This window comes from Pollachius pollachius (assembly GCF_949987615.1).
Source record: "Pollachius pollachius genome assembly, chromosome: 3".
In the NCBI taxonomy this organism is placed as follows: domain Eukaryota; kingdom Metazoa; phylum Chordata; class Actinopteri; order Gadiformes; family Gadidae; genus Pollachius; species Pollachius pollachius.
Window position 1 is genome coordinate 12034447 of NC_136936.1, and position 25475 is coordinate 12059921.

Sequence of the window (25475 nt, forward strand, 5' to 3'; positions counted from 1 at the left end):
TATCGTGAATCATGTGTTAATTAATGCATCGTTAAACACAGGCTTTGAAACACAGCTGTTCAAAGAGAAGGAATGATATCGGCATTGTGCTGATGACGAAAGCAAGGGCGGCTTTAAATTTGATCACTGACAGGGTTGACTTTCACCGATATTTAAAAAACATAGCGCCACTATGATTAAGGCACATGCTGTAAGGCACTTTTCTGCAGTTGTCAGGTCTAACCCCCGAGAGGAGGTGTCTTACCACAGTGGAGGAGCAGGTCGTTGTGGAACTCTGCCAGCTTGTCTCTGACCTCCTCGGGCACAGGACAGTCCTCTTCCTCTGGATTGTTCTTGAAGTTGGTCAGCAAAATCAACTGGGAGGATTATAAAAAGGAAATGTGATATGTTATAGCACAGATATGTACTTAATATATGTATTTTTGTATTTTATTTCAGTTACTCAAACTCGGACATAACTGTCAAAACAGCACTCACACTTTTCACTCAATCATTCAGTTTCTCACCTGTTAGTGCACTTTAGCTAGAAGTTAAAAAAATGTTTAAATTAAATGTATTTATTTTATTTCCCCATCTCAAACTCATACTGACCTAACTTTTATAAACACACACACACTTTTCACTCACTCATTCCCTCATTCGCTCAGTCCCTCATCTGTTAGGGTTAGGGTTAGGGTTAGCTGTGGCACAGGCTACCTGGTCCTGCGGTGGGGAGCGAAACTCGCGGGTCTTGCGGGCGGTCTCGGCGGCGCTCATGGTGAACGCCCGCATCAGCAGGTTGTAGCGTATGCGCTGGTCGCTCTGGATCTCCTTGACGAAATAGTCTGAGAACGCTATGATGCCCTCCACGCGGTGACGCAGCTCGCAGTCGCAGAAGTACTGCAGCAGGGTGCACATCTGTGGGGGAGGAGTGCCGGGGTCAGGGGGTACACTAGGGATTGGGTTGTGAGTACATCAGTAACACATTATGTCTGCATTCACATAAACACACATATTCGTAGAAGAAATAGCCTGATGTAACGATAATGATGCGGTGGTGGTGGTGATGTATTGATGTGATGGGGATGATGTAAAAGGAGTAATGATGATGATGATGATGACGATGATGGTGGGGTCACCTGCAGCTTGACAGACTCTGGGAGCTTCATCTGCAGCAGGCCTTCCTCCAGACCGTCGTCCCCCTCCTTCCCCTCGGCCTCCTTCTCCTCTGCCACATTCTCTCCATCCTCCACCTTCTCTGCCACTTCCTCCTCTTCTTTAGGTTCAGCTGGCTCCTCTTCATCTTTTTCTTCTTCCATCTCCTCGGCCTTCACTCCCCCCTCCTCGTCCTCCTCCTCCTCATCACCCATCCCCTCGTCCTCCAGCTCCACATCCCCCTCTTCCTTCTCCTTCACCTCCTCAACGGCTGCCTCCTTCTCCTCCTCCACCTCCTCCTCCTCCTTCTTGGCGCCGAACACGCTGGGCTCGATCATCTTGAGGATGTGCTGGGAGTCCTCGTCGTTGAAGATGCCCATGATGAGCAGCGTGCTGATGAGCTTCAGGATGGGAACGAAGTGGAACTCCACGCTGCCCCCCACCGGGTCCCGCATGGCCTGGCTGCCGTCCAACACGGCCTCCGTCAGCATGCTGATGGCCTTCGTCTTGAGCTCCTGGGGTGGTCACGGCAACGATGGCAATGGAGAAGGTGGGTTGAAAGATATATTGGGAAAAACGTTAATACACAAGAACACAGAGGGAGATCAGCTATTCCTTCCTAGATGTGTTTTATATAGCTGAAGATACTACTGAATAACTGCAGTAAATGTGAATGAGGGAGCACCTCAAAATACATCTTCTAGAGACAAGAGTTTACAAGAAAAGATTATAACGATATATATCGTAACTGTTGCAGCAAAGTAGACAAATGGTGAGTGTAAAACGTTTTAGAGTACGTCGTTTTGGATCTGAAGGGAAACCTATACCACAGAATAATACGATGCATTCCACAGATTTCAACCCCAAACACATTGTATTTCACAAACAAACAAAAAGTAAACGAAAGTAACAAAAAAGTAAAAGTCATGAATCTCTGGAGAGATTGCCACCCGCCTCTCACCTGCAGGGGGAAGACGGGGCTGAGGGTGTACAGATCCGGGTCCGTCCCCACAAAGTTGATGGAGGAGAAGTGCAGCTTGGGCCGCAGGCAGGTGGTGAGCCCCACGCCGGGCAGGGAGTGGGCCTTCTCCTCGTCGGGGTACAGCTTGATGCTCAGGGTCTGCTCCGACATGGGCACGATGAACTCCCTGTTGGTGCCCAGGCGCGCACGCTTGGCCGACTCCAGGTGGATGCTGATGAGCAGGTCGAAGTAGCCGCTGCGCAGGGGCCCCGGCAGGTAGGTGTTCTCGATGGCGTAGAAGAGCTGCGACTCGTCCACGTGGCTGCAGAGCGCGTGCGCCACGCGGTTGTTGCCCAGCGCGCACACGGCGCAGTAGAGCATGAGCGTGTGGAAGTGGAACTTCATCAGGTCCTGCCGCTCGGACAGCTCCAGGATGTCGATGCATCTGGCGGAGAGATGGGAGAGAGACAGGTTTTAGGGGAGAGAGGAATATGTAGGGAGAGGCGCAAAAACAGAGAGGAAAGACAGAGATGGGAGAGAGAACATGGTGGATGAGGCAGAGTGGGAATGAGTGACAGAAAGAAGAACTAAAGATTCTTTCAGATGAAGGAGTCCTAGATTCAACAATTAAAAACATCATTCTACATTTCAAACTAGTTCAAGATGAAATGTAAAAAGAGGATAAGAGAGAGATAGAAAGATAACACGGATACCAGTATGGTCGGTATTGGTCTCCCAGGTACTAGTTCTGATAATCAGGTTCTCTCTGGTCTTGTACCAGCTGCTAGTCTGGTACCGGGTCTGGTCTGGTAACAGGGTCTGGTCTGGTACCAGCTCCTAGTCTGGTACCTGGTCTGGTCTGGTAACAGGGTCTGGTCTGGTAACAGGGTCTGGTCTGGTACCAGCTCCTAGTCTGGTACCTGGTCTGGTCTGGTAACAGGGTCTGGTCTGGTAACAGGGTCTGGTCTGGTACCAGCTCCTAGTCTGGTACCAGGGTCTGGTCTGGTAACAGGCTCTGGTCTGGGTTCTGGTGTGTGACCCACCGGTTCTCCTCGGGGATGTGCAGGGCCATCATGATGAGGGGCTCCACACACTCAACCACCCAGCCCAGGCGCTCGCTGATGCGGCCCACCCGGGGGTTCAGGAAGTGGTTGGGCATGCGGCTCCAGATCACGGGGGTCAACATCTGGACGTCCAGCCGAGGGGGACACTGGGGCACCGGGTTCATACGCTCGCTGCGGAACATGGCCGCCGAGATGGGCATGATGTTCTGGGAGAGAGAACATTAGGTTAATGCTTTATTTAAACTCTTTTCAACTCATTGTCGATCGCAACACCTGCCTGTACCACGCCTGACTGGCTCGTTCTAATCTAGGACAAGGTCACACACAGCGTATACCTGGCTCTCTGTGATCTCAATGATAATTGATTGTTCAATGAAGTGAATCTCTGTATTTGTGAGCTGCGGGTGAGGTTCTCACCTTGAGTTTCCCCAGCTCCAGCTGCACCATGTTCTGACTGGATGGCTGAACAAAGACTGCTGGGAACAGCTTGGTGTTGGGCTCCACCTGCAAGGCAACATACCATTACAACAACACACAACACTGCATCATTACAGTTCCTAGATGTGCCCTCAGTCTGCGACTGCTAGAAGCTGTATAGACAAGCGCGCGCACACACGCCGCACACGCACACACACACATTACCATTACCTGAACCACACACATACACACGCACAAACACACACGCACACACACACATTACCTGAACCACACACACACACACACACAAACACACACACACGCACACACACATTACCATTACCTGAACCACACACCTACACACACAAACACACACACACACACACACACATTACCTGAACCACACACACACACACACACACACACACACACACACACACACACACACACACACAGGTATGTGTGTGTGTCCTCACCTGGTAGAAGGTGTTTATTTCCTTCCCATTGGCTGTGAAGGTCATGAGGCCGGTTGCCAGGTCGACCAGGCAGCCAACCACCATGTCCTCCTGGCTGAAGCGTGTCTGCTGATTACTGACCAAGTCTCCTCCCCACACCATGTAGCAGTTACTGTGCTTCATACTGCAAAAGATACACACAAGATATTTTAACTTAAGAAAAATAGTGCAGCATTGATGGAGCACCGATGTCAGGATCGCAGAGTCGCTCACCAGCTTCCGCAAAAGACTCAAAACTCACCTGTTCAGAGTTCACCTCGACTCTGCATAGAAACCAATGCACAGCCACCATTGAATGTTGTACGTCCTGGCACTTGTACATTGCACTTATTCAAGGTACTTAATTGTGTAGCATCTACAGTAACTGGTATCATTGCTTTACACGGGGAATGGGTTAGCCTAGCGATTGTAATACTTGCACTTGGTTCTATGAACATCTTTACCATACCGACAGCGATATATTGTTTCACTTCTTATGACAAATGTACTTATTGTAACAAATGCACTTATTGTAAGTCGCTTTGGATAAAAGTGTCTGCTAATTGCCCTAAATGTAAAATGCATTGGAGCTTTGATGTCAACTATCACATTGTTTACGTTAATGATGCTCCTCTTATCCACTTTCTTTGTGAATCAATCAATTAGGTCAACCTCATCGGTTCTGTACAGCTAGTCCCTTGGTAATTGGTAAACATTATATGGATAAGCTATGAACACTGACCTGTCATGGATGTTTCCCCGGTCATCCCCCACGGTGATGGTGACGTTGCGGACCTTGGTGAGGTCGAAGGAAGGGTCGTACATGTGGTAGTCGGGGGTCACCCAACCCACCCACACGGCTGACGGTTCCTGGCCCGCGAAGATCCTCAGAGAGTAGTAGTACTGAGGAGAGGGAAAATACAGAATACTAGAGAATAGTAGTACTGAGGAGAGGGACAATACATGTCACTAGAGGATAGTAGTACTGAGGAGAGGGACAATACATATCACTAGGGAATAGTAGCACTGAGAAGAGGGACAATAAGTATCACTCGAAAAGGGTAGTAAACAGGATTGATCAAGAAGCCTTACAGAATACTAGAAGGCCTACTAAGGACAGATAAAACAATGCTCAAGAAAGAATGTGGTATTTAAAGACAGAAACATTTATCCATGTAGGAAATTCAAAAGTATATATAAAAAACGTTTTTCAAGAGGCAACATTTATCAATCAATGACTGATCCGCTAATTGTGAGGCTGATCTTACAGTGGTGGTGTTCAGGATGATCTCTGGGTCGTCACGGTCATCCGGCACCACGTCCTCCATCAGACGAGGGACGGTGGGCGGGGCGGGGGGTGGAGACAGTGTTGTCATGGCAGCCTTCTTCGTCTTGGCGAAGAATCTAGACGACCACAAAGAAACAAAATAGGATTGGAGTCAGTAATTAATTGACCAATAATTATATTTTTTATATAAAACTACTTCCGAAATAATATAATGAAATAAAATAGTTTTGTGCTTGAATCTGGATTTGTCAATGAGCATCATCTGGGACAAGCTTAAAATGTGGATGGCAGGGTTGTTTTATTGTTTTAAAATTGTTTGGCAGCGAACAAAGGAATTCCTCATGCCAAAACGGAAAATCATGACCACCAAATCGAGAATAAGATGGCATATATAACATAAAACGGCAAATTCAAACGTCTGTTTAGTCAAAGTTTTGTGTTCTTCCTGTCAGGGGACGGCATCACGTTATAGTCCTTCTAGCAGCAGTAACAAACCAATCATTAAGCACAAAACAATCAGATCCGGGTATTTTCCAAAACCATTGACACCCCCCCACACCCAGCCGTTTGCCCCCCTCACCCCTTCTTCTTGCCCTTCTCCGACAGCGTGTCCTTCTCGTTCTCCGAGGTCACCTCCCTGGCCACCGAGGGCTCCTTCTTGTCCTCCTCCTGCTCCTTGCGGCTTGCCGACTTCTTCAGCACCTCAAACTCAGAGTCGGGCTCCTTCACCACGCCCACCTCCTCCTCGGGGATGGTGAGGGCGTGGGTCAGAGGCGTGGTGCCGGCGGTGACCTTGAAGACCTCGTGGAACTGGACGGGCATGCTGAGGCGCATGAACAGCATGTCCGTGTTGGCGTTCTGCGAGCCAAACGTCTTGTGGTTGATCTTCAGGCAGGGGGCAGTGTCGACCGTCCCGTCCACACGGGACACCTTGAATGAGGACACAGTTACGATTATGATGAGGGCCATGGTACCAAACATGTGGGTCAGGGCCCCATTAGGGGCTGGCTGATATCCATATGGTAGGGTCCCGGGAGACTGCAAACAAGCCCCACTTATTCACTGCAATGATGCAGTTTGCCAACAAATATTCATGGACTATAATAAAAACAAATTTTTGCAGTTTAAATATCAATATAAAGTTATACTTCTCCGTTGGATTTATTGCTAGTCAAGAATGTTGGCCACCTAAACTTAGTGTTGTGCTTGCAAAAAACTATCGCTGTGTTCTGGCGCTACCTCAATATGGCTGTGGCTGGTGGGGACGGGTTCGAACTGGGGCAGGCTCTTGCTGAACCACATGGTGATGTCCCGCTTCATGTTGATGGCGAAGGGTTCAAATCCCTCCTGCAGACCACAGATGGCGAAGTAGCGCAGGCTACTAACGTTCTGACCGAGGTTGATGCGGCCGACCTGCGATAGGCCGAGTGTGCACACCGGGATGAAGCCTGGGGGATGGAAACACAAACTTGAACTAGCAACACGGCTATGAAGTAACACTTGATACTAGTAGCAACCCAGCCTCTACCTAACAGTAGATTACTATCCACCCAGCTACCAGCCAATGGAATCTATGAGCAACCCAGCCCCTATTCAACGAGCAACGTAGCCACTACCTGAAGTCTACTAAAACCCACCTATTAGCTTATAAACCCAGCTCATAACCCAGTACCTAGCGAATAATACAATCTGCAGAGTGCTAATCCAGTGTAAAGTGCTAATCATGCCACTCTAGAACCAAATCCTACACGGTTAAATGCTAACCTGGGGATAATGCTGATATTGTAAAATATAATACAGTGTAACATGCTTAGTATAATATATCGACGAGGTCTTCCTCACCTTCTCCAATCTCAATGTCCTTGAAGGCCATCTCGGACCCAGAGTCGCTGATCAGCATCTCTCCGTTGAGGGTGAACATGATGTTCATGTCCGTCAGGTCGATCATGCAGCCCACAACATCACCCGACAGCCATTGGCGACCGAACGGCTCGTTACCAACGTGCCAGCGCTGGGCCTGGGAAGGTCAAAGGTCAAACAGCAGAGAGAGTTCGGAACAGTTCAGATGCCTAATTAACACATTTGGTATGTCTACATGCACACAAATAAACCAATCTTAAACTTGTTTCCGATTCATATCACATCAGTAGACATATTAACTGAGGTGATATCCCCTTTGTTCGGTTTTGCAAATTGATTTATCCCCTTAACGTAATGAGGTTAAGACAAACAGGTTACTGGAACATACCTCGATGTAATTGGCCGTGTAAATACTCAAAATGGGTTACTGAACAGTGAAGTAATTCTGTGCATGCAGCAAGTGTTAACCAAGTGTTTACATATATCATTGCCCTACGATGGCTAACCGTTTGGATCATTTTTGGACCAACAAGGAGACGTTGTTGATCTTAGATCTAATGAATATCTAAGCATCCCAACCGGCAAAAATACCGCAAGTGGGATCTTATTGAAAACGTGTTTTATTACAGCCTTACCCAGGACTAAGCTGTTAAGCATGTGAACATTCAGATCAAGTGTGTTTCAAAAACACAGTAGAAGCGACTGAGAGCAGACGGCTCACCTTGTTGCCGTTGAACACGTAGGCCAGCTCGTCGGCTCCCAGCTCGGTGTCTGCGTGGACGCTGGGTCTGGCCCAGCCCACCCTCATCTCCCCTGTGGTCACCGCCTCAAACTCAAAGTACCACTTCCCCTGGGTGATGGCGTAGGACTTCTCAGCACGGAAGATACGCACCTTGTCCCCGCGCATGTTCTCCAGGCCGTGGCCGGCTACACACACACACACACACACACACACACACACACACACACAAAAACATTGCCCAAATGGATATAGCAATGATACGATAGGTAGCACAATCAGGATTTGCATCATTATCAGTTCACAGGTTTACAAGCTGATAAGAGTACCAATAAGCGTGTTTATGTGTTATGCTTCCTTTTAGATAGTAATTAAGGTGTTGCACTCCCAGCTGAAGGCTTCTGGGTTCGAACCAGTGATCACTTCTTACTTGAAGGTGTTCCTCATCTTTAAATGCCTTAACACCTACCTACTCAAGACATTGATCTCAATTTACTGTACAATCAAATTTGTTATTTTATGATTATTAGCATTACTGGTAGGATAGTATAATTCATATTTGTATTAATTAATTGAATCTCTCTGTATGATAATATGTAATTTAGGGGTGCGTGCGTACTTACTGCTTTCCTGATCTGGAGGCTCGATGTTGTAGCCGTAACCAATCAGAGTGCGGACAGCGTTGTTGACACTGTCCCGATTGGTCTTCTTAGTTCTCTCGTCCAATAGCACGTATGGGACCAGACGAGGGTTACGCTTGTTCAAGATGTCCTGGGAGCGAGCGGAACACAAGCGGAACAGAATTAATGTGTTGAGGTCAGGTTCAAATATAGATATGCTGCCATTCAATATATACCAACCTATTGAATTTTTTTTTTACATTGAACACACACTGTATATATAACGACAACAACAACAAAATTAAGAAAAGCAAACAATAGTTCATGACAGATTGTTCAGATTGGACATTCCTGATTTGCTGATTGAGTAATTGAAGCACAGAATAATTAAATTGCATTTGAATGGGTTAAAAGAAGACCAGAATTAGCTTTTTATTTCCACTTTTAAAATATAATTTTAAATATGTTTTTTGCAAAGAAAATACATATGAAAAAGAGCGGTACATCTCATTCAGAAGACCAAACAGAATACCACAGCCCTACCTGTACTATGCTGTAGGTCCAGCCCTGTCGGACCCGGTCCCTGGCCCAAACGTTGTGCCCGTTTTCTGCCAGTTTCTCCACCAGCTGGTTCTGGTTGGGTGTCAGTTTGACGTGGTTGAGGTCCAAAGGGGCGGGCTTGTATGCGTTCACCATCACATAGCTACACAAGACAGAGAAATACAGAGCAGTTCACTCATCAAAGAGCAGGTAGGGGTTAGAGCATCTTGTTCAAGGATGGCTGTGGACATTGGGCATCAACCCCAGAACCTACGACTATCCGCCCCACAATACACATTTACGATAATCCTGAGGGAACCAATTGTTCTATTAAAGATGGAAATATTAAAAATACTGAATATCAATTAAAATATATTTAAAAGTATTAATCACAAAAATTGGGTACAATTTGAAGGAGGAGTGCATGAACATTCAGGCAAACAATATTTTTTCTTTTTACTTACGTTTTGGGCAGCTTGATCTTCTTAAGGTTCTCCTCTGCCTTCTCATCTCCCATCCCCACGTGGCAACCCAGGGCCAGCAGAGTCCTGCACAACAAAACACAAGATACCTTCACCACGTGGTCTTGGGTTTGATTCCCATTTTTGGGGGAAAACCCCAACAGTCTCTCGTAACAGGATGGATTTAGTTTGATGGAAAGACATGAAATATTAATATAGTGATATTTATTACAGGTATTTTGCAATCTAGAAAAGAAAAAATGGTGGTTCATTTTTCCTGAGGTCAGATAGAAACCCTTTCATTCCAGCCCCTCCACTCACTTGAGGGTCTCGGCAGACATCTGCAGGTTGTAGTTCCTCTCCGGCTCCGGGAGGCTGTGGAAGTCCAGCAGGCAGGGGTGGAGCTTCTTGTTGTCATCTCGGAACTGAAGGGAGTGAGATATTAATTATTATATTATGTCGATACCTGACATGGCAAGCAAAATAGTTAGTGTAACCCTTGTGTATTTATTTTGCGACTTAGGCACCATATTTTCTAAAAAACTCAAGCACAATCTTCATACATATTCAATACTGTGCTGAACAAAAAACGAAAAGCCGGCTTTGTTGTACGATAAGAAAAACAAACAAAAAACAAAAAAAAACAAAACAAAACAGAGCATTTTCACAACCAAAGCTTAACTCCCAGGACCTGTGGCTATCTCCTTGGCAGTGTGTGTGTGTGTCTGTCTGTGTTTGTGCATGTGTGTGTACTCACAGAGGCGTACGTCCAGCCTTGCTCGATGCGGGTCACAGCCCACAGCTCATGGATGTTCTCCGCCAGCTTCTCTCGGATCCGCTCCAGGTTAGGTGGCAACACAATCTAAATCACGAACACACAAACCCACACACAAAACGTCAATGATTAAACCAGACAAAAACCTTTGTCAACTTTAAAGGTTCCCTATGTTACCCCCCGCATGTGAGGTCTAGATACTTCCACTATGAAAGGGTTATTTCTAGAATCAATTTCTCCAGCACATCGCTCAGAATACTTCTGCAGTTCACTTTTGGATTTTATGCCCCGATTGTCCTCAGCCTCCCTTTTAAGGCTCTTTGGATAAAAGCTGAATAACTGAGTGTGTAGTAGCGTTCAGAGGAGGAGTGGCCCCTCACCTGCACAGTGTCCACAGGGCACGGGGTGAAGGAGGTGTGTGTGAGCGACTGGGTGGGACCCAGCAGGTTTCGGACACCGTTGTAGTCGTGTTTGTACTCCTTGATGGGCTCGATGCGCATGCGGTCCTTGGGCAGCAGAGCCTCGTAACACGGGGCATAGCCCGGTGGCGGCATGAACTTGAAGTCACCATGACGACCGCCCAACAGGAAACGAGCCCTGGGGTGAGAGGTCAAGCCAAGCAAAACACAACATTAATGTTTATGTTGTTTTTTCACATTAAAAAGTTAATCAATACACCAGGACTGTAAAAAAGTAAATCTAGCTAAGACATTTAATGTTGGGATGCTGCAAAAGACATTGGCTTGATTCAAACAGCTGTCATTGTGGCCACTTATGCAATTCAATTTATCAAGCATAATGACCAAAATGTATTTAGACTTTTTTTATTTACAAATCATACTTCATAAATTAGAATTTATTATTATTTTATATCAATTTAACAATTTATAGATTTAAAAAAAAGTGTAACCTCCTTGAGGCAGTCAACAACCATAATCGCCTCAACGATCGATTTGTTATCCTTTGCTAAATCCTTAATCAAGTCACCATGACTACCACAAAAAAAGCGGGAAAAAACAACTGTGAACTGACTTGATGCCGGCCGAGAAGCTGATGACCGGGAAGAAGAGGCCGTCGACGTTGAAGTTCTCAAACATGCCCTGCACCGGGTGTCCGTTGATACGGAAGGAGATACTGGGCACGCTCAGATCCAGACAGCAGCTGACCACGTCGTCTGCCGCCAACACGTGCTGATTGGGCGAAGCCACCTGGCGCGGGACGGTGCCTGAGGACAGACAGGAAGTCAGGGGACACAACAGTTGGTGGATTACATCATCAACTGAAATAGAATGATGTCCCTCTAGGGAGAGGATTCACCGCTGATACTAAATTACCCCACTCCCTCAGCAATAGCAGTGGAAGTATGCCATTAAGATCAGTATATATCAATGCCAAGTCAATCTTCCCCCTTAGCAGCATTAGCAACAGCTCCCCGCCCTGATTTTTCCTCCTTCCAACCCTTGAGTATGAGGTCCTCCCAGCTCACCTGACCAGAGGTGGAGCCCGTCAAAGCCGTAGGAGTACAGGTCGTCTCCCACCCCATTGCCTCCCCAGCCCTCTCCTCCTCCGGGGTAGGGGCTGTAGCCCTCCGTCAGGGCCCAGCCCACCCTCAGGTGGCTGGCCTGCGCGGTGACGAAGGGCTCCACGTGGTCCACCATCATCTCAAAGTACCACTTCTTGTACTGTGTGGACCCCTCGCACGTCCCCAGGAAGATGTTAGGCCTCACGCTGAGAACGGAAACCACAAACAAAAGTTATTTTATTTTTACATAAAATATGATCTACTAGGAATTTGTCCTGATATTTTTGCCCAAAACAACAAACATTCCTCTATATATTATTTTGGACTATATTTGTGTAGGTTTTTGTGCAGTGGGATTAATTAATGAATTAATTACCGTAGGGCCTGCACACCCTTTGTTACCCAAACACTATACTAACAGATTGTTTTAGAGTCTGAAGTGTTGTCTCTGTCTACAAATTCAGTACCTGGTCACATAGTTGACAATGTTGGTTTGTAGCAGAAGGTCGCGACCCGGAAGTAGATTCTCAGTGATGAGGTTCTGATTGGATCTGACGGCCACACCGTTACATACACACAGAGAGCGCAGCACATCCAGGACCTGCAGGGGGCAGAAGAGAGCTCAGCTCCACTCCACTATTTCATATTGTTTCTATCATCATAGCTCGCCTCTCTCTAGTTGTACTCCCTGGTTTCCTCTTAGGTTCTTCACCAAACAAACCCAATAGTAGTTTGGATGATTAAATCATGCAACACCCTGAATTTTCCATCTGGGATTAATAAAGCACTATTTAATTAGTCATTAATAGTGTGTATTTTTCAAGAGTGATAAAATAATTCTCTGCCGTTGACCGAGAACAACAATAGAACATAAAATACTACTGCAGTGGCTACCAAACATGGGAGGTCTGAATACTTTTGTGATACCTTTTATCTTTGTGCATGTGCTTCCACCAACAGATCATATTAACGCTGCTCTACTCCTATATACATGATGTTTTATCAGACCTTTCAAACCTTTTAAATATAAAAATATCTTTAGCTTATTAGTCTGCAATCTCTGAGGAACGAGTGTACACCGAGTGTACTGTCCGACCTACAGGTTTGAACATCTAATTAACTAATTGAGCTATGTCCTGACCATGTGGTTGGGAACCACTGACCAACTTACTATTCTTAGAGTAAAGTTTGTCCTGACCCTGTGGTTGGGAACTACCAACTATCTAACCACTTTAAGTGTACAGCAGGGGTCAGAAACCTTTTCAACATGCAGTGCCAGTTCTACATTTTCTCGTTAATGAGTGTGCCTTAAGCAACAATATATTAAAAATTAAGCTGAATTATGACACAGTGACCAAAAACATTTCCAGAAGACCTGGAATTGTACTATTTCCATATAGTCCACAATCATGCATCAACATTTTAAAGGTTTTTTGGTTGTTATATTTGCAACATGGGCTTACAAATTATAATTACATATGTCCCATCTTAAAACACCCTTTTCAGAAACTCATTCAAAAACATATTTGCACTGTGAGTAATGTAAAAAACAAGAAAATATGAGAATGTTGGAACCATCCACATCAATATCTTTACGACATGTACAGCTTTGAAAAACCATGTGAAGGCGATGCATACAGGCCACTTTAAATAATTTCTTCTCTATTACTCACAACATAAAAACTATTAATTGATCCAATTTCAGAACACTGCTTTCTGTAACTAATTTAAACATATTTGCACTGGGAGGAAATGCCCCAAACAGAATAAAGTGCAAAAAAAATCGGTAGTAATGATTATGATTTTATTGTTTTTTAAGTGTGCCAATGATTATGTTGCCCAGTGCCAGTGGTGGCACGCGTGCCTAGGGTTGCCGACCCCTGGTCTAAAGTTTCTCCTGACCTTGTGGTTGGGAACTACCAACTATCTAACCACTGTAAGTCTACAGTTTCTCCTGACCTTGTGGTTGCGTCCATGTTTATCCAGCAGGGAGATGATGGACTTAATGTGGTTCTCCTGGATGATGTTCAGAACCTCAGGACTTTCAATCAAAACACAATACAGCACCTCCAGAATACCTGGAGACAGCATAACCTCATCAGAACACAGTACAGAACCTCCAGAATACCTGGAGGCATCACAACCTCAGTAGAACACCTGGAGACATCACAACCTCATCAGAACACAGTATAGAACCTCCAGAAAACCTTTAGACATCACAACCTAAACAAAACAGTGTAAGGAATTTGAGAATGCGGCTAGATTCCTTTCTCACTATTGCATAGTTCCTCCTCAAGGAATAAGAATACATTCTATTCAGAGCTGTTGTTCAGGTGTGGTTACCTGAAGACGCCTCCAGTCTGTCCAGTTTGCTCACCAACCAGTCCAAGTTGTCACAGAACAGAGCACAGTTGGAGCGGTTCCCTCGGATCAGAGAGGCTGAGAAAGAGAAAGACAAAGAGACAACAAAGACAGGGAATCAGGATTACCTGTAATATCTCCTGTTTCATAGCTGCCCACCGCTAAACAACCTTTCAGAGGGCGTTTTTTGAAAGCATTACTATTGTGACCAAGAGGGGAGCAAAGGAATTGTATCTTCAAAGCCTGGGTGGAGCGAGAGCTATAGACAGAATTCTAATGAACACCAATAAGGTTGGTTCTGATTGGACCTACCCAGCAGCTCGTAGAGCAGGTTGACGATCTCCTTCCAGGACTCGGCCGCCTCCTCGCCAGCGAACTCCGAGAACTCAGCGGCGGTGTTGTAGATGTTGAGGCGGTCGATACACTCCAGCACGATGGTGATCATGCCCTGGACGACATAAATCATGGCATAAACACATGAAGGACGTATGAGTGTTGAATGTGATGTGATGAGATTTTTTGCGTTACTCCAGGAGTCGAGTAAGACTAGATCAATATAGGATGGATTATTGTGGATTATTGGGAATTATTGGCGTTTGAAATATGTATAATGTACAATGCGTCATGGATTATCGTTTGTGGATTAGGGATTGTGGATTATCGTTATTATGGATTATGGTTATATCGATAATTGCCAATGGAGAACGGATTATAATGGATTATGTATTATGAAAGTTGATATATTCTTCATTCTGAGAATATATAAACAATCTAAATTCTGGATTCTTAGATGATTAATTATTAAGTATAGATAATGCAAGGTTGTTAATGGATGATAGTTTAAAGATGCTAATGGCACCTCCTCCTGGAAGAGGTTCTGTCGGTTGCGGAGGGACCGCAGCTTGGTCTGCTTCTCCTCGTGCTCCAGCTCCTCCTCAGGGGGTCTGAAGTAGAAGATGAGGTCCTGCAGGGACAGGATCACCCCCTCCAGGGGCAGGTTGACGGGCCCCGGGGCCTTGCTCTTCGCCTTCAGGGAGTCCAAACCCCTGGAGGGAGGGGACGCACAGGGAGATGTTCACAGTCGATCTGATATTGGGCTGGTTTAATACGATGATTGCACAGAGGAGCGCCCGATGGGAGCGCTATTGAGGCATCGTGGCGGTTGCTGATGTGTCACACGTTTCGTTGCTCTGGTTGGTTGCAGATTGCCCCCAGAGGGACTGTGGCCTGCGCCTGCTGATTACGCACCTTGGAATTCAAAAATGAACTGAGATGTTCCAGACTAATTGGTCTGATGACGTCAGGCAATCTTGGTGTTAGAAAGCAAGACAAACTGAGGGTGAAAGTACTTTGAATCATAAGATACAAGTACTTTTGGTGATTGTTCCTATGATGCGTGAGAGATGGTTAATTAAGGAATAAGAGATGGTTGCGTTTGGGTATGCATTCAAATAGCTAGGGTTGAATATTTAGGGTTAAATCAAATCTACCTTTATTCAACGAGGTGGAGGTAAGGTGTTCAGAATAGGGTCAGCTATTTGATGAAGTGACTGGAGATACCGGTGAGGCTGTAGATCATGGGTTATGGTCACAGTTTAGGGTTGGAGTTAGGGTCTGGTGTTAGGGTTAGGGTCAGAGGTTAGACGTAATAAAGACTTAATAAAGTATCCGAAGAGGTCGGAGGTGTTGTAGGGTCAGTGTTTAGGGTCGGAGGTCAGATGCTCGGGACCTACTTGATGAAGTGTCTAAATGGGCCCCGGGTGCTGTAGGGACAGTGGTTAGGGTCGGAGGTCAGAAGCTCGGGACCTACTTGATGAAGTGTCTGAAGAGGCCCGTGGTGCTGAAGATCATGCGGGCAGCCTGAGATTCCTCTGTCTGGGAGCGGGAGACCGTTAGAGCATCGTCCATGTGGCCCTCCTGGTGCAGGATAGTCTGAGGAGGAGCACAAAGGAGGAGGTTAGAGAGAAAGAGGAGTACGAGGAGAAGCGGAGCGAAGGAGGAGTCACTGTAAGAGAGAAAGAGGAGGAGAGAAGGAGGAGGGTGAGGAGAGTAGGATGAGGAGAGGAGAAGGAGGGGGGGTAGGAAGAGGAGAGGAGAAGGAGGAGAGGGGGAGGAGGAGGGGAAGGCAGAGGAGGAGGTGCAGGGAAGTGGAGGAGGAGGAGGACTGTTTCTTTAATAAGCTTCAGACACGATGAACAGACTGTGAGCCTGCATCATGTTTGTGTCTGTTGGACACTACGTAAAGGTTTTTACTCCCCTGGCTACAGAATAACTGTGTAAGAGTAAAATCGGAACCAGATGTATTTCAGCAGCCTGGCTTCGCCTTACAGCAGCTTTGGGGAAGCTTTGGGGAAGCAGGAGCATTTTGCAATAAAACGCAACATTTCCCCATTGGCCTTCACTGAGTATAACTTCAGAGGGAATGACAAACAGAAAGCGTATGATTACTTTTTGGTGATAATTCTAGGTTAAAGACAGAATTTGTTAGATTTATTACCTATATGAGGTATTAGAAAAGGGATTGATACTTTTGGGCATACGTATAATTGCATCGATGTCAAACAGTTTGATTAGGGTATTTTGGTAAGAGGCAGTTTGGTTTGGCCAGAGGTTTGGTGTGAAGATGGTCCTGTTATGGTCATCGTCATGTATCTGGTATTAAGAGGTATTAATACTGGAACTAAGATGTATTAATACCACATCTATAATGCTGAGCTATTCTCGTCCCTGTAGTTGTCATAGAAACACTAGGGAGCACGTAGGCAATATTTTGGTTCTTTCTAAAGTGAGGTTCGCCAGGTTGTTATGGTAATAAGGTACTTCACGTTGCTTGGCTGAAGTGTGCATCGGTTCAGTAAACACTCAACTGTGGCCAGAACACAGAATACAGAATGAATAAATAAATATTTAGAGAGGCTAGCGGGCGACTTTGGGGATCAAACACAGTACCTATCGGCAGGGAGTCAACCTAGCCAAAGGACCTACAACCCCCACAATCACACAAACACAAAAACCCACACTCACACGCTGATCCCATAATAACCAAAGGTCACTGCAAACACTCACTCTTGATCACTCACTCAGGCTCACAAACACAAACACACACACACACAAACCCACAAACAATGGTGACATAGCACTGCAAAGAATCGTGAGCAGAAATTACGCCTGCTTCAACACCCGTGCACACATATATGTTCTGCAAGAACTCGTTCGCAGTATTTCTCTGCTTGCGAGAGCATTTAAATAGTCTGCGGGATTCCAATAATTAATTGAGCCAAACATAAAGATTGCAGCTGTTGCCCCTGTTGGCCCAATTTGTTTTCCTGCTCGGTTTAACCCGGGTGGTTACCTTTTTGGCACCAAGTAGGCAGAGCCATCCAAGGCCATAATATCCTTGAATGTGATTGGCCATTGTATCTCTGAACATGAATGGTTATTTGTTTATATGTGTATACACATATACAAATTCTACAGCACCGATTTATAAGACTTCACTTGATGATTGCTGTCTTATCAAACTAGCTACAAGGGAATGCTTACAATTCTTGTAGTCTCCTTTAATTCGATATAAGCTATTTTAAATTCTGCCCCATTGCTATAGTACCTTCACTCTTTTTTCCTTATCAGCATTTTTAACCTTTATATTCCTGTTCTGTTGATATTGTATATACTCGAATATTGCTAATCTTGAAGGCTTAGGCTATAGTCCACTGTGCAGGATGATTGCCTAGTAAAATTATTTGGTAACAACTTCAACACATTATTAAAGCATGTTCTGAGCTGTCAGTGCTTGAGCAGACGCTTGGTTGAACTTTAGCTTCCTTAATTTACCCCACAAAATTGTCCAAGCACTTGAAGAGGTGTTTTGACTCATCCGGCGTGTCACCAATCCCATTTAGGGACACAATAATAATGGCTCGCTCTGACCACTTAGTGCCAAACAGAAAAACACCTGCACAAGCAGAAAAAACTTCTGTGCAAGCAGAAAAACAAGAGCAAGTCAACATTTCTGTGCACGGGAGTCAGTTGCGTGGAGCTCATTGTATGTGCCACTCATCAAAGGATTTTCTCCTTGCAGGCTTTAATATCGCCCTCGCGAGCAGATAAATACTGCGTGTGAGTGCAGTAAAGGGTTTGGGATGATCATTTGTCTGCACGGATGTGTAAGTCGTGCGCGAGCAAGTCATTTTCGCTCACGGTTTCTGGCAGTGATTTGCCGCCCAACACACACACACACACACACACACACACACACACACACACACACACACACACACACAGACATTTTCTCTACCTTTCTCTTCATGGTTCCCAGGCGGGCGGCCTTGGCGTCCAGGGCAGCATAGGTCAGCCACAGGCCAGTGGACACGTGCTGGACGAAGCACATGGACTCTCCATACTTGATCTCCGGTATGCCCATCCCCTCCACATCTCGCTTCTGGGCCACGTCTGACTTCTCCTGCTCTCGGAGAGACGGAGAGCCAGAGGAAGAGACAGCAGGAGACCAAGAGTGCGTGAGGGGAGGGTGAAGGGTGCACTGCTATCGTTCACTGTTTAGTTATTTAGCAAACGTTTTTTATTCAGCAGGGAATAACGGTGGATGCTGATACATGGGTAGCACTTAAGAAGACCTGCCACTCTGAAACCTAAATAAATATATTTAGAACTGCTTATGAGCTGCTCACTAGGAATAAAGCTTTAATAAACTGAAGGAAACAACTATTAGGCCACTGCCCTTTCCTTGGAACAATAAATGCAATCCATTAACGTCCCCAAAAATGCACAGTGGTATCTTTGAAACATAACATATGTTCTATTACCTTTACTGTTTGTGATTGGCTTAAACTAGTGCCACGTTTTGTCCCTTGCTTAATTTAAAGCCAATCAGATACAGGGACTGTGTTCAGTGGTGTCCCCGCATTGTCTTTTTCCTTTCTTCTTTATAATGAATTCACAGTAGCGCCTCTCCATCGAGCATGGACCTCTCACCTTGGTGGCGCGGAAGCTGAAGGCAGACATCTTGGTGTTGGCTCTCTCTGGGTCCACGACCACGAGCCCCTTCTCCTCGTCCAGGCACAGGTAGCGTCCCGTGGTGATGTGTCGCACACGGAAAGACATACCCCACTTCATGTGACCGCCACTCCAGCTAGACAAAGACGAGACCACAACACACTGAGTAACATAACACAATCCAGCTAGACAAAGACGAGACCACAACACACGAGTAACATAACACACTCAAGATAGACATAGACCACAACACACTAGTAACATAACACACTCCAGCTAGACATAGATGAGACCACAACATACTGAGTAACATAACACACTCCAGCTCAACGTGGACCACTACACACTAGTAACATAACACACTCCAGCTCGACGTAGACCACTACACACTAGTAACATAACACACTCCAGCTCGACGTAGACAACTACACACTAGTAACATTACACACTTCAGCTAAACATAGACCAGACCACAACACAACACTCCTATCACACTTCAAAACGATCATTAATGATTCATTATTGATGATAAATAGTGTTTTTTTACCAGATTCTGAGAGGTTCCAGCCTCCACAGGGAGCGTGCCTGACTGCAAACTGCTCCCCCCTCGTAGTGAGCCATTCTGCCGGTGAGAAGAAAATAGAGTCAACATCCACACACCTGCAATCAGGCTGGTTAACACCTTTATCCACAGCGCTCGCTCTCTCTCTCTCTCTCTCTCTCTCTCTCTCTCTCTCTCTCTCTCTCTCTCTCTCTCTCTCTCTCTCTCTCTCTCTCTCTCTCTGAATTGTATTGGTCTGCATAATAAAGTGTAAACTCTTATTCATTCATTTTTTGGCATTCATTTATTGTCATTGTTTTGGACTGTCTCTGTCTTGTATGGATTTATTTATTTTGTGTAAATTGAACCTGCCCTGTCAAAGATGAATTTCTGTCACTTCTGACAGACAATTAAGGTTTTCTTATCTTATCTTATATTCTGCAAATCACCTGCTAGCAGTCTTATCTCTCTCTCTCCCTCTCCCTCTCTCTCTCTCAGAGCTTATCGTCTTAGTTTCATTCTTATGACTTTCCTGTACATTCTGTTGAGCCACCCAAATTTCTATATCTTATCTTATACTATATGCTTTTATTTAACACGTTTGTATACGAAGTGACTTGCAGTGAATCAGATACATGTCGTTAAGGAGCAGGTAGGGGTCAGGGGGCATCCTACTCATGGATGCTACAGGATGCTGTGCACATTGGGGATGGAACCCAGTACCTTTCTAATGGGAGTCAAACACCCTAACCACTGCATCACCCTGCCTCCCCTACTGCCAACATGGCGGCCGGTGTGAATCTTCCCGCTCCTTACCTGCGTTTCTCCTCCCCCTCCTCAGGCGTTGAGATGGCCAGACACTCATCCATGTGGCCGTGGAACAGACGCAGAACATGGCCGCCTGTCAGAAACCCTGGAGGGGGAGAGGCAGCACAACACGCTCAAACACACAGGTTCATCTGTCAGCCTCATCTTCTCTATTGATGTATCACGACTAGCGCTGTCAAAATGAGTGCGTTAATAAAGCGTTAATGCAATATTATTTTAACGCGATTAATACAAATCGACGCATTAAGGCACGTTCTCTTTATTTTTTACTGTGATTTTGAAAGGTTTTGCCCACAGAATGTCAACCTTCATATAATAAATCATTTTTAGTTTTTTTTCATTTTTAGTTCCATTTACTTTACATTCAATTACACTTGCAGTAAGTGACTGCCTTATTACAATTGCAGTAAGTGAAAGCCTGTTTACAATTCCCAAATCTGTGGTGCTACTTATCTGAATTTAAATAAACTTGTAGTAACTGTTGGTTTACAATTGTACTGATTAACTGCTTGTTTACAATTCCAAAATCTGAGGTGTTCCGTAAGTTTCATATTCAACCCACACTGAGTGAGTTAATAAAACTCCCTCAAGGAACAGGTTTAGTTTTTGCTTATTAAGTACATTTGGTATGAATGATAATGTGTCATTCTATTGGATAATCTCATTTAACTTCAATTGGAGTTGATTTAAAATAGAATTTTTAAAGTAAGATTAATCGCGAGTTAACTCACCAATACTATGCGATTAATCTAAAAAATATATATATAATTTGCCAGCCCTTAACACGACACAATGTTCTGAACGTATTGTGTGTCATCCTGCTTGTGTACTTTACAACATGAACTATATCATGTAAACTACATAAGATATAATACATATAATCTATATATAAAATGTAAAGGAGCAGATCCAGCGTACCTTCAGCCAGCTCACAGCCAGAGCACACAGGGTTCATGTTCCACAAAGTCTGCATGAAGGAGGCGTCCACCATCAGATCACCACTGGCATAGGAGAGATGCTGCAGGAGGAGCCCGGAGGAGGAAGAGAAGGAGGAGGAGGAGATGAGGGGAGGAGGGAGAGGGGGACGAAGAAAACGAGGAAGAGGAGATAAGGGACGGTGATAGAGGAGGAGCAGGGAGAGGAGAGGGGGGCAGATTGGGGAGGATGAAGAGGACGAGGAGGAAGGGAGAAGGAGGAGGAGGAGAAGTGAGTAGAAGAAAAAATTAGGTGGTACAAGACATTACACCATGATAGTTGAGGTACAAGATTGAATTGAAAGTTGAAAGATCCATTAAATGTCATGTAACTAAATGTAATTCAATTAAATAGAATACAGTAAAATAGAAAATATGGTGGTGAAGGAATGGACAGAGCAGCGAAGGGATGAACAGAGAGATGAATGGATGAACAGAGAGACAAAGCTGATGAACAGAGGGTGAACGAGTGAGGGCCCACCAGGTATCTCTCGGACGACACGCTGACCAGGATGAGGTCGTCACCGACCCTAACCTTCTCACCCTCCGACCTCTGCTTGGAGGCTGGGTGGATGGTCCACCAGCACGCCTCCCCTGGTGCCATGGAGACGGAGGAGCGCAGGAGGAGGAGGAAGGGTAGGACCGGAGGAGAGGAGGAGGAAGGAGAAGAGGAGGTTGGAGGGAGGCAGGAGAGGTGGAGAGCGACAGAATAAATGAACAAGTAATAAGGAATGAAAGAGAGAAGAAAGGAAGCAAATATGTTTTAGAAACAGACAGAATGACTTAATATAATTTAAAGAACATTACCAAAATACAACTGATAAAAGGCTATTGCCAGGTTTGTGTCTGACATTCATCTATACCTGTGGAGTCCTCCTGAAGGCCCACGTCAAAGGCAAGCTTGTCTGTGAGAGACCGCGACGTGGTGAGACAGCTCAGGTACTGTGGAGGGACAGAATTATAATCATACCAATCATTTATTAAGTCTGGGAAATGTATAGTTTGGTTGGTCATTATCGCAAAATAAACCCCGACATGGTGATGCAGGACCCCAAAGTGGAGGGGTCTTGAATCACCCTTGATAGCAATTTGCATTACGCAAGTCTATAAATGAAAATTTAACTAATAAAAGAAAAGATTCTCAGACTATAGTATCTTTAATTGATAGAGTCTGATCTGCTGAGGAAGCCAATAACTGTTCAACAGTATCGTAAAATAAGACAAATACAACTTGACAGACACAATATGAACAATTTTAACATAATAACATTTGTTAATAACAAGTAAAAAGGCCAAAAATAACTTAAGACAATTGGTTAACCGAGAACTTACAGATGATACCAGTGTAAAACTCCACTCTGATTGTGGAAGTCACTCAATGACCCCATTTTAGAATCTGGTTTACTTTTGGAAGTTAAAATGGGGTCATTGACTGGCTGACCCCCTGGTATGCGACTAGAGTTTGACCCACTAGTGTTTTCTCACCATGCTAGAGTGGTAGTGTCTTAGGAGGATGGCGTGGCCGTATAGCAGCGTCCGGTGACCCCCACCCTGGGATGACTGGAGGGAGGAAACACAACACATTAACCTCCACCATAGAGGAAAAACAGAGACAGGTAGAGAGCTAGACAGACTATTTCACCACAGAGGAAAAACAGAGACAGGTAGACAGCTAGACAGACTGTTTCACCACAGAGGAAAAACAGAGACAGGTAGACAGCTAGACAGACTGTTTCACCACAGAGGAAAAACAGAGACAGGTAGACAGCTAGACAGACTGCTCCTCCACCACAGAACAAGAACAGAGACAGGTAGACAGGTAGACAGACTGTTTCACCACAGAGGAAAAACAGAGACAGGTAGACAGCTAGACAGACTGTTTCACCACAGAGGAAAAACAGAGACAGGTAGACAGCTAGACAGACTGTTTCACCACAGAGGAAAAACAGAGACAGGTAGACAGCTAGGCAGACTGCTCCTCCACCACAGAACAAGAACAGAGACAGGTGGACAGGTAGACAGACTGTTTCACCACAGAGGAAAAACAGAGACAGGTAGACAGCTAGACAGACTGTTTCACCACAGAGGAAAAACAGAGACAGGTAGACAGCTAGACAGACTGCTCCTCCACCACAGAACAAGAACAGACAGGTAGACAGGTAGACAGACTGTTTCACCACAAAGGAAAAACAGAGGCAGGTAGACAGACTACTACTCCACTACAGAGGAAAAACAGAGACAGGTAGACAGGTAGACAGGTAGACAGACGGCTCCTCCACCACAGAGGAATAGACACAGACACAGGTAGATAGGTAGACAGACTGCTCCTCCACCACAGAGAAAGAACAGACACAAAGACAGGTAGACAGGTAGACAGACTGCTCCACCACCACAGAGGAACAGACACAGAGACAGGTAGACAGGTAGACAGGTAGACAGACGGCTCCTCCACGACAGAAGAAGAACAGACATAGAGACAGGTGGACAGACAGCTCCTCTACTGCAGAAGAGAAGAACATAACTAGCACAGAGAAAGGTAGACAGATGGCCACAGAGGAATCACAGGAAGACGGCCGCCTACTCAGACAGGGAAATAAAACCTTTGTGTCATGTTTTAGTGTTTGATGAACAAATGGCCATATTGTCTTCTCAACAACAGCACAATACTGCGCTGAATCATCTGATTGGGTGACATTCGTTTTATCATTATTATTAATGATGATTATTTAAAATGTTCTACAAATTCAAAATATAATCCCATACCATTACGAAGATCAACATACATGACAAATAACTCAATGTTTCCGAAAACAACCTCATATTGTTGTTGACGAGGTGGAAGATGACGCAACATGGCACATAGCAACGATCACTCCAACAGAGTCAAACACATCGCAAACAAAGCTTTGCCAACGCTTGACCTGGTTTGTCATACAGGAGACACACAAACAGCATAAAGAAACTTCCTACCTTTTCTCAACATCAGGCAAGGTTACAAACAAGAAAACAGAATTAGGCCTAAGGTTGTCATCACATAAAGAAGCTAAAGCTAAAATAACGATCAAGAATGGAACAGCTTGGTCCTGATGGTGTGTGTGAAATGTGAGAGAAAATACATGGCTTATGAGGACATCTGCGCATCTTGGTCTGAGACGGCCACAGTGTGAGGACTCTGGGCAGGATGAGGCCATGCTATTCACATCCACTAACCCGACAACATTAGCCAGACTCAATCTTGGGAGCTCAGATTAGCTGCTGGCATTGCCTAAGATTACATAGACTGTCAATAATGTCTGTTTTAATGTATTTTAGTATCTACATTTCCACTATAATTGTACTTGATTTTCAGAATTGTATTATTATGATAATTAAGTAATCATATACTCTCTGGAACTGTGGTCTCTGGTCTTTGCTGTGACTGTAGATTCTGGTCTCTGCTGTGACACCAGAATTGTTCATCTGTGATAAAAAAGCACACCTTATCTGATCTTATCCAAAAAAACAAAAGTGACTTTTGCTTTAAGAGGAAGCTTTTTATTTTGTTCTTCTTTACCTCATTTCTGCTCTCTTCCTAGCTAACCTTCATGCATTACCTCCCAAATTGGGGTATGAACATTGGCTAGGAAAGGGTGGGGTTGTTAACCCTGGACATGACCTGAAAGACTTCCCAGCCATGGCTCTTCTCTTGCTTCAGTACCATGTGTCTCAGGCCAAGATCTCAAGCCCAATCAAAAGCCAATGTATGGGGTAAAACATGATTGAAAAATATTTTCCCTGGTTCAAACTTCTATGCGTGTATTTTACTAGCTTTTCAGATCTCAACTACTTTGTACCATAGCTAGCAAAGATATGGCATTGAAATAAAACAACATGAAACGCCAAA

At 45.0% G+C, this 25475-nt stretch overlaps 1 protein-coding gene across 1 annotated transcript in view; it reads right to left on the reverse strand.

Annotated features, from left to right (window-relative positions):
• ryr1b (ryanodine receptor 1b (skeletal)) overlaps window positions 1-25475 on the reverse strand; it is an 89162-nt gene that overhangs the window by 46100 nt on the left and 17587 nt on the right. The window contains exons 5-39 of the mRNA XM_079733086.1: window positions 23078-23152; window positions 22456-22534; window positions 22074-22186; window positions 21537-21636; window positions 20607-20703; window positions 19797-19871; window positions 19229-19385; window positions 18534-18698; window positions 16047-16168; window positions 15096-15282; window positions 14549-14684; window positions 14219-14314; window positions 13835-13953; window positions 12343-12476; window positions 11840-12081; window positions 11386-11578; window positions 10734-10950; window positions 10336-10440; window positions 9900-10003; window positions 9582-9665; window positions 9121-9280; window positions 8581-8728; window positions 7940-8145; window positions 7201-7375; window positions 6598-6806; window positions 5939-6288; window positions 5339-5474; window positions 4813-4973; window positions 4053-4215; window positions 3577-3663; window positions 3139-3365; window positions 2096-2540; window positions 1119-1649; window positions 697-897; window positions 245-356 (exon numbers count right to left, since the gene is read on the reverse strand). Of these exons, the coding sequence (XP_079589212.1) occupies window positions 245-356; window positions 697-897; window positions 1119-1649; window positions 2096-2540; window positions 3139-3365; window positions 3577-3663; window positions 4053-4215; window positions 4813-4973; window positions 5339-5474; window positions 5939-6288; window positions 6598-6806; window positions 7201-7375; window positions 7940-8145; window positions 8581-8728; window positions 9121-9280; window positions 9582-9665; window positions 9900-10003; window positions 10336-10440; window positions 10734-10950; window positions 11386-11578; window positions 11840-12081; window positions 12343-12476; window positions 13835-13953; window positions 14219-14314; window positions 14549-14684; window positions 15096-15282; window positions 16047-16168; window positions 18534-18698; window positions 19229-19385; window positions 19797-19871; window positions 20607-20703; window positions 21537-21636; window positions 22074-22186; window positions 22456-22534; window positions 23078-23152 (5911 nt within the window). The remainder of the gene's footprint in view (window positions 1-244; window positions 357-696; window positions 898-1118; window positions 1650-2095; window positions 2541-3138; window positions 3366-3576; window positions 3664-4052; window positions 4216-4812; window positions 4974-5338; window positions 5475-5938; window positions 6289-6597; window positions 6807-7200; window positions 7376-7939; window positions 8146-8580; window positions 8729-9120; window positions 9281-9581; window positions 9666-9899; window positions 10004-10335; window positions 10441-10733; window positions 10951-11385; window positions 11579-11839; window positions 12082-12342; window positions 12477-13834; window positions 13954-14218; window positions 14315-14548; window positions 14685-15095; window positions 15283-16046; window positions 16169-18533; window positions 18699-19228; window positions 19386-19796; window positions 19872-20606; window positions 20704-21536; window positions 21637-22073; window positions 22187-22455; window positions 22535-23077; window positions 23153-25475) is intronic.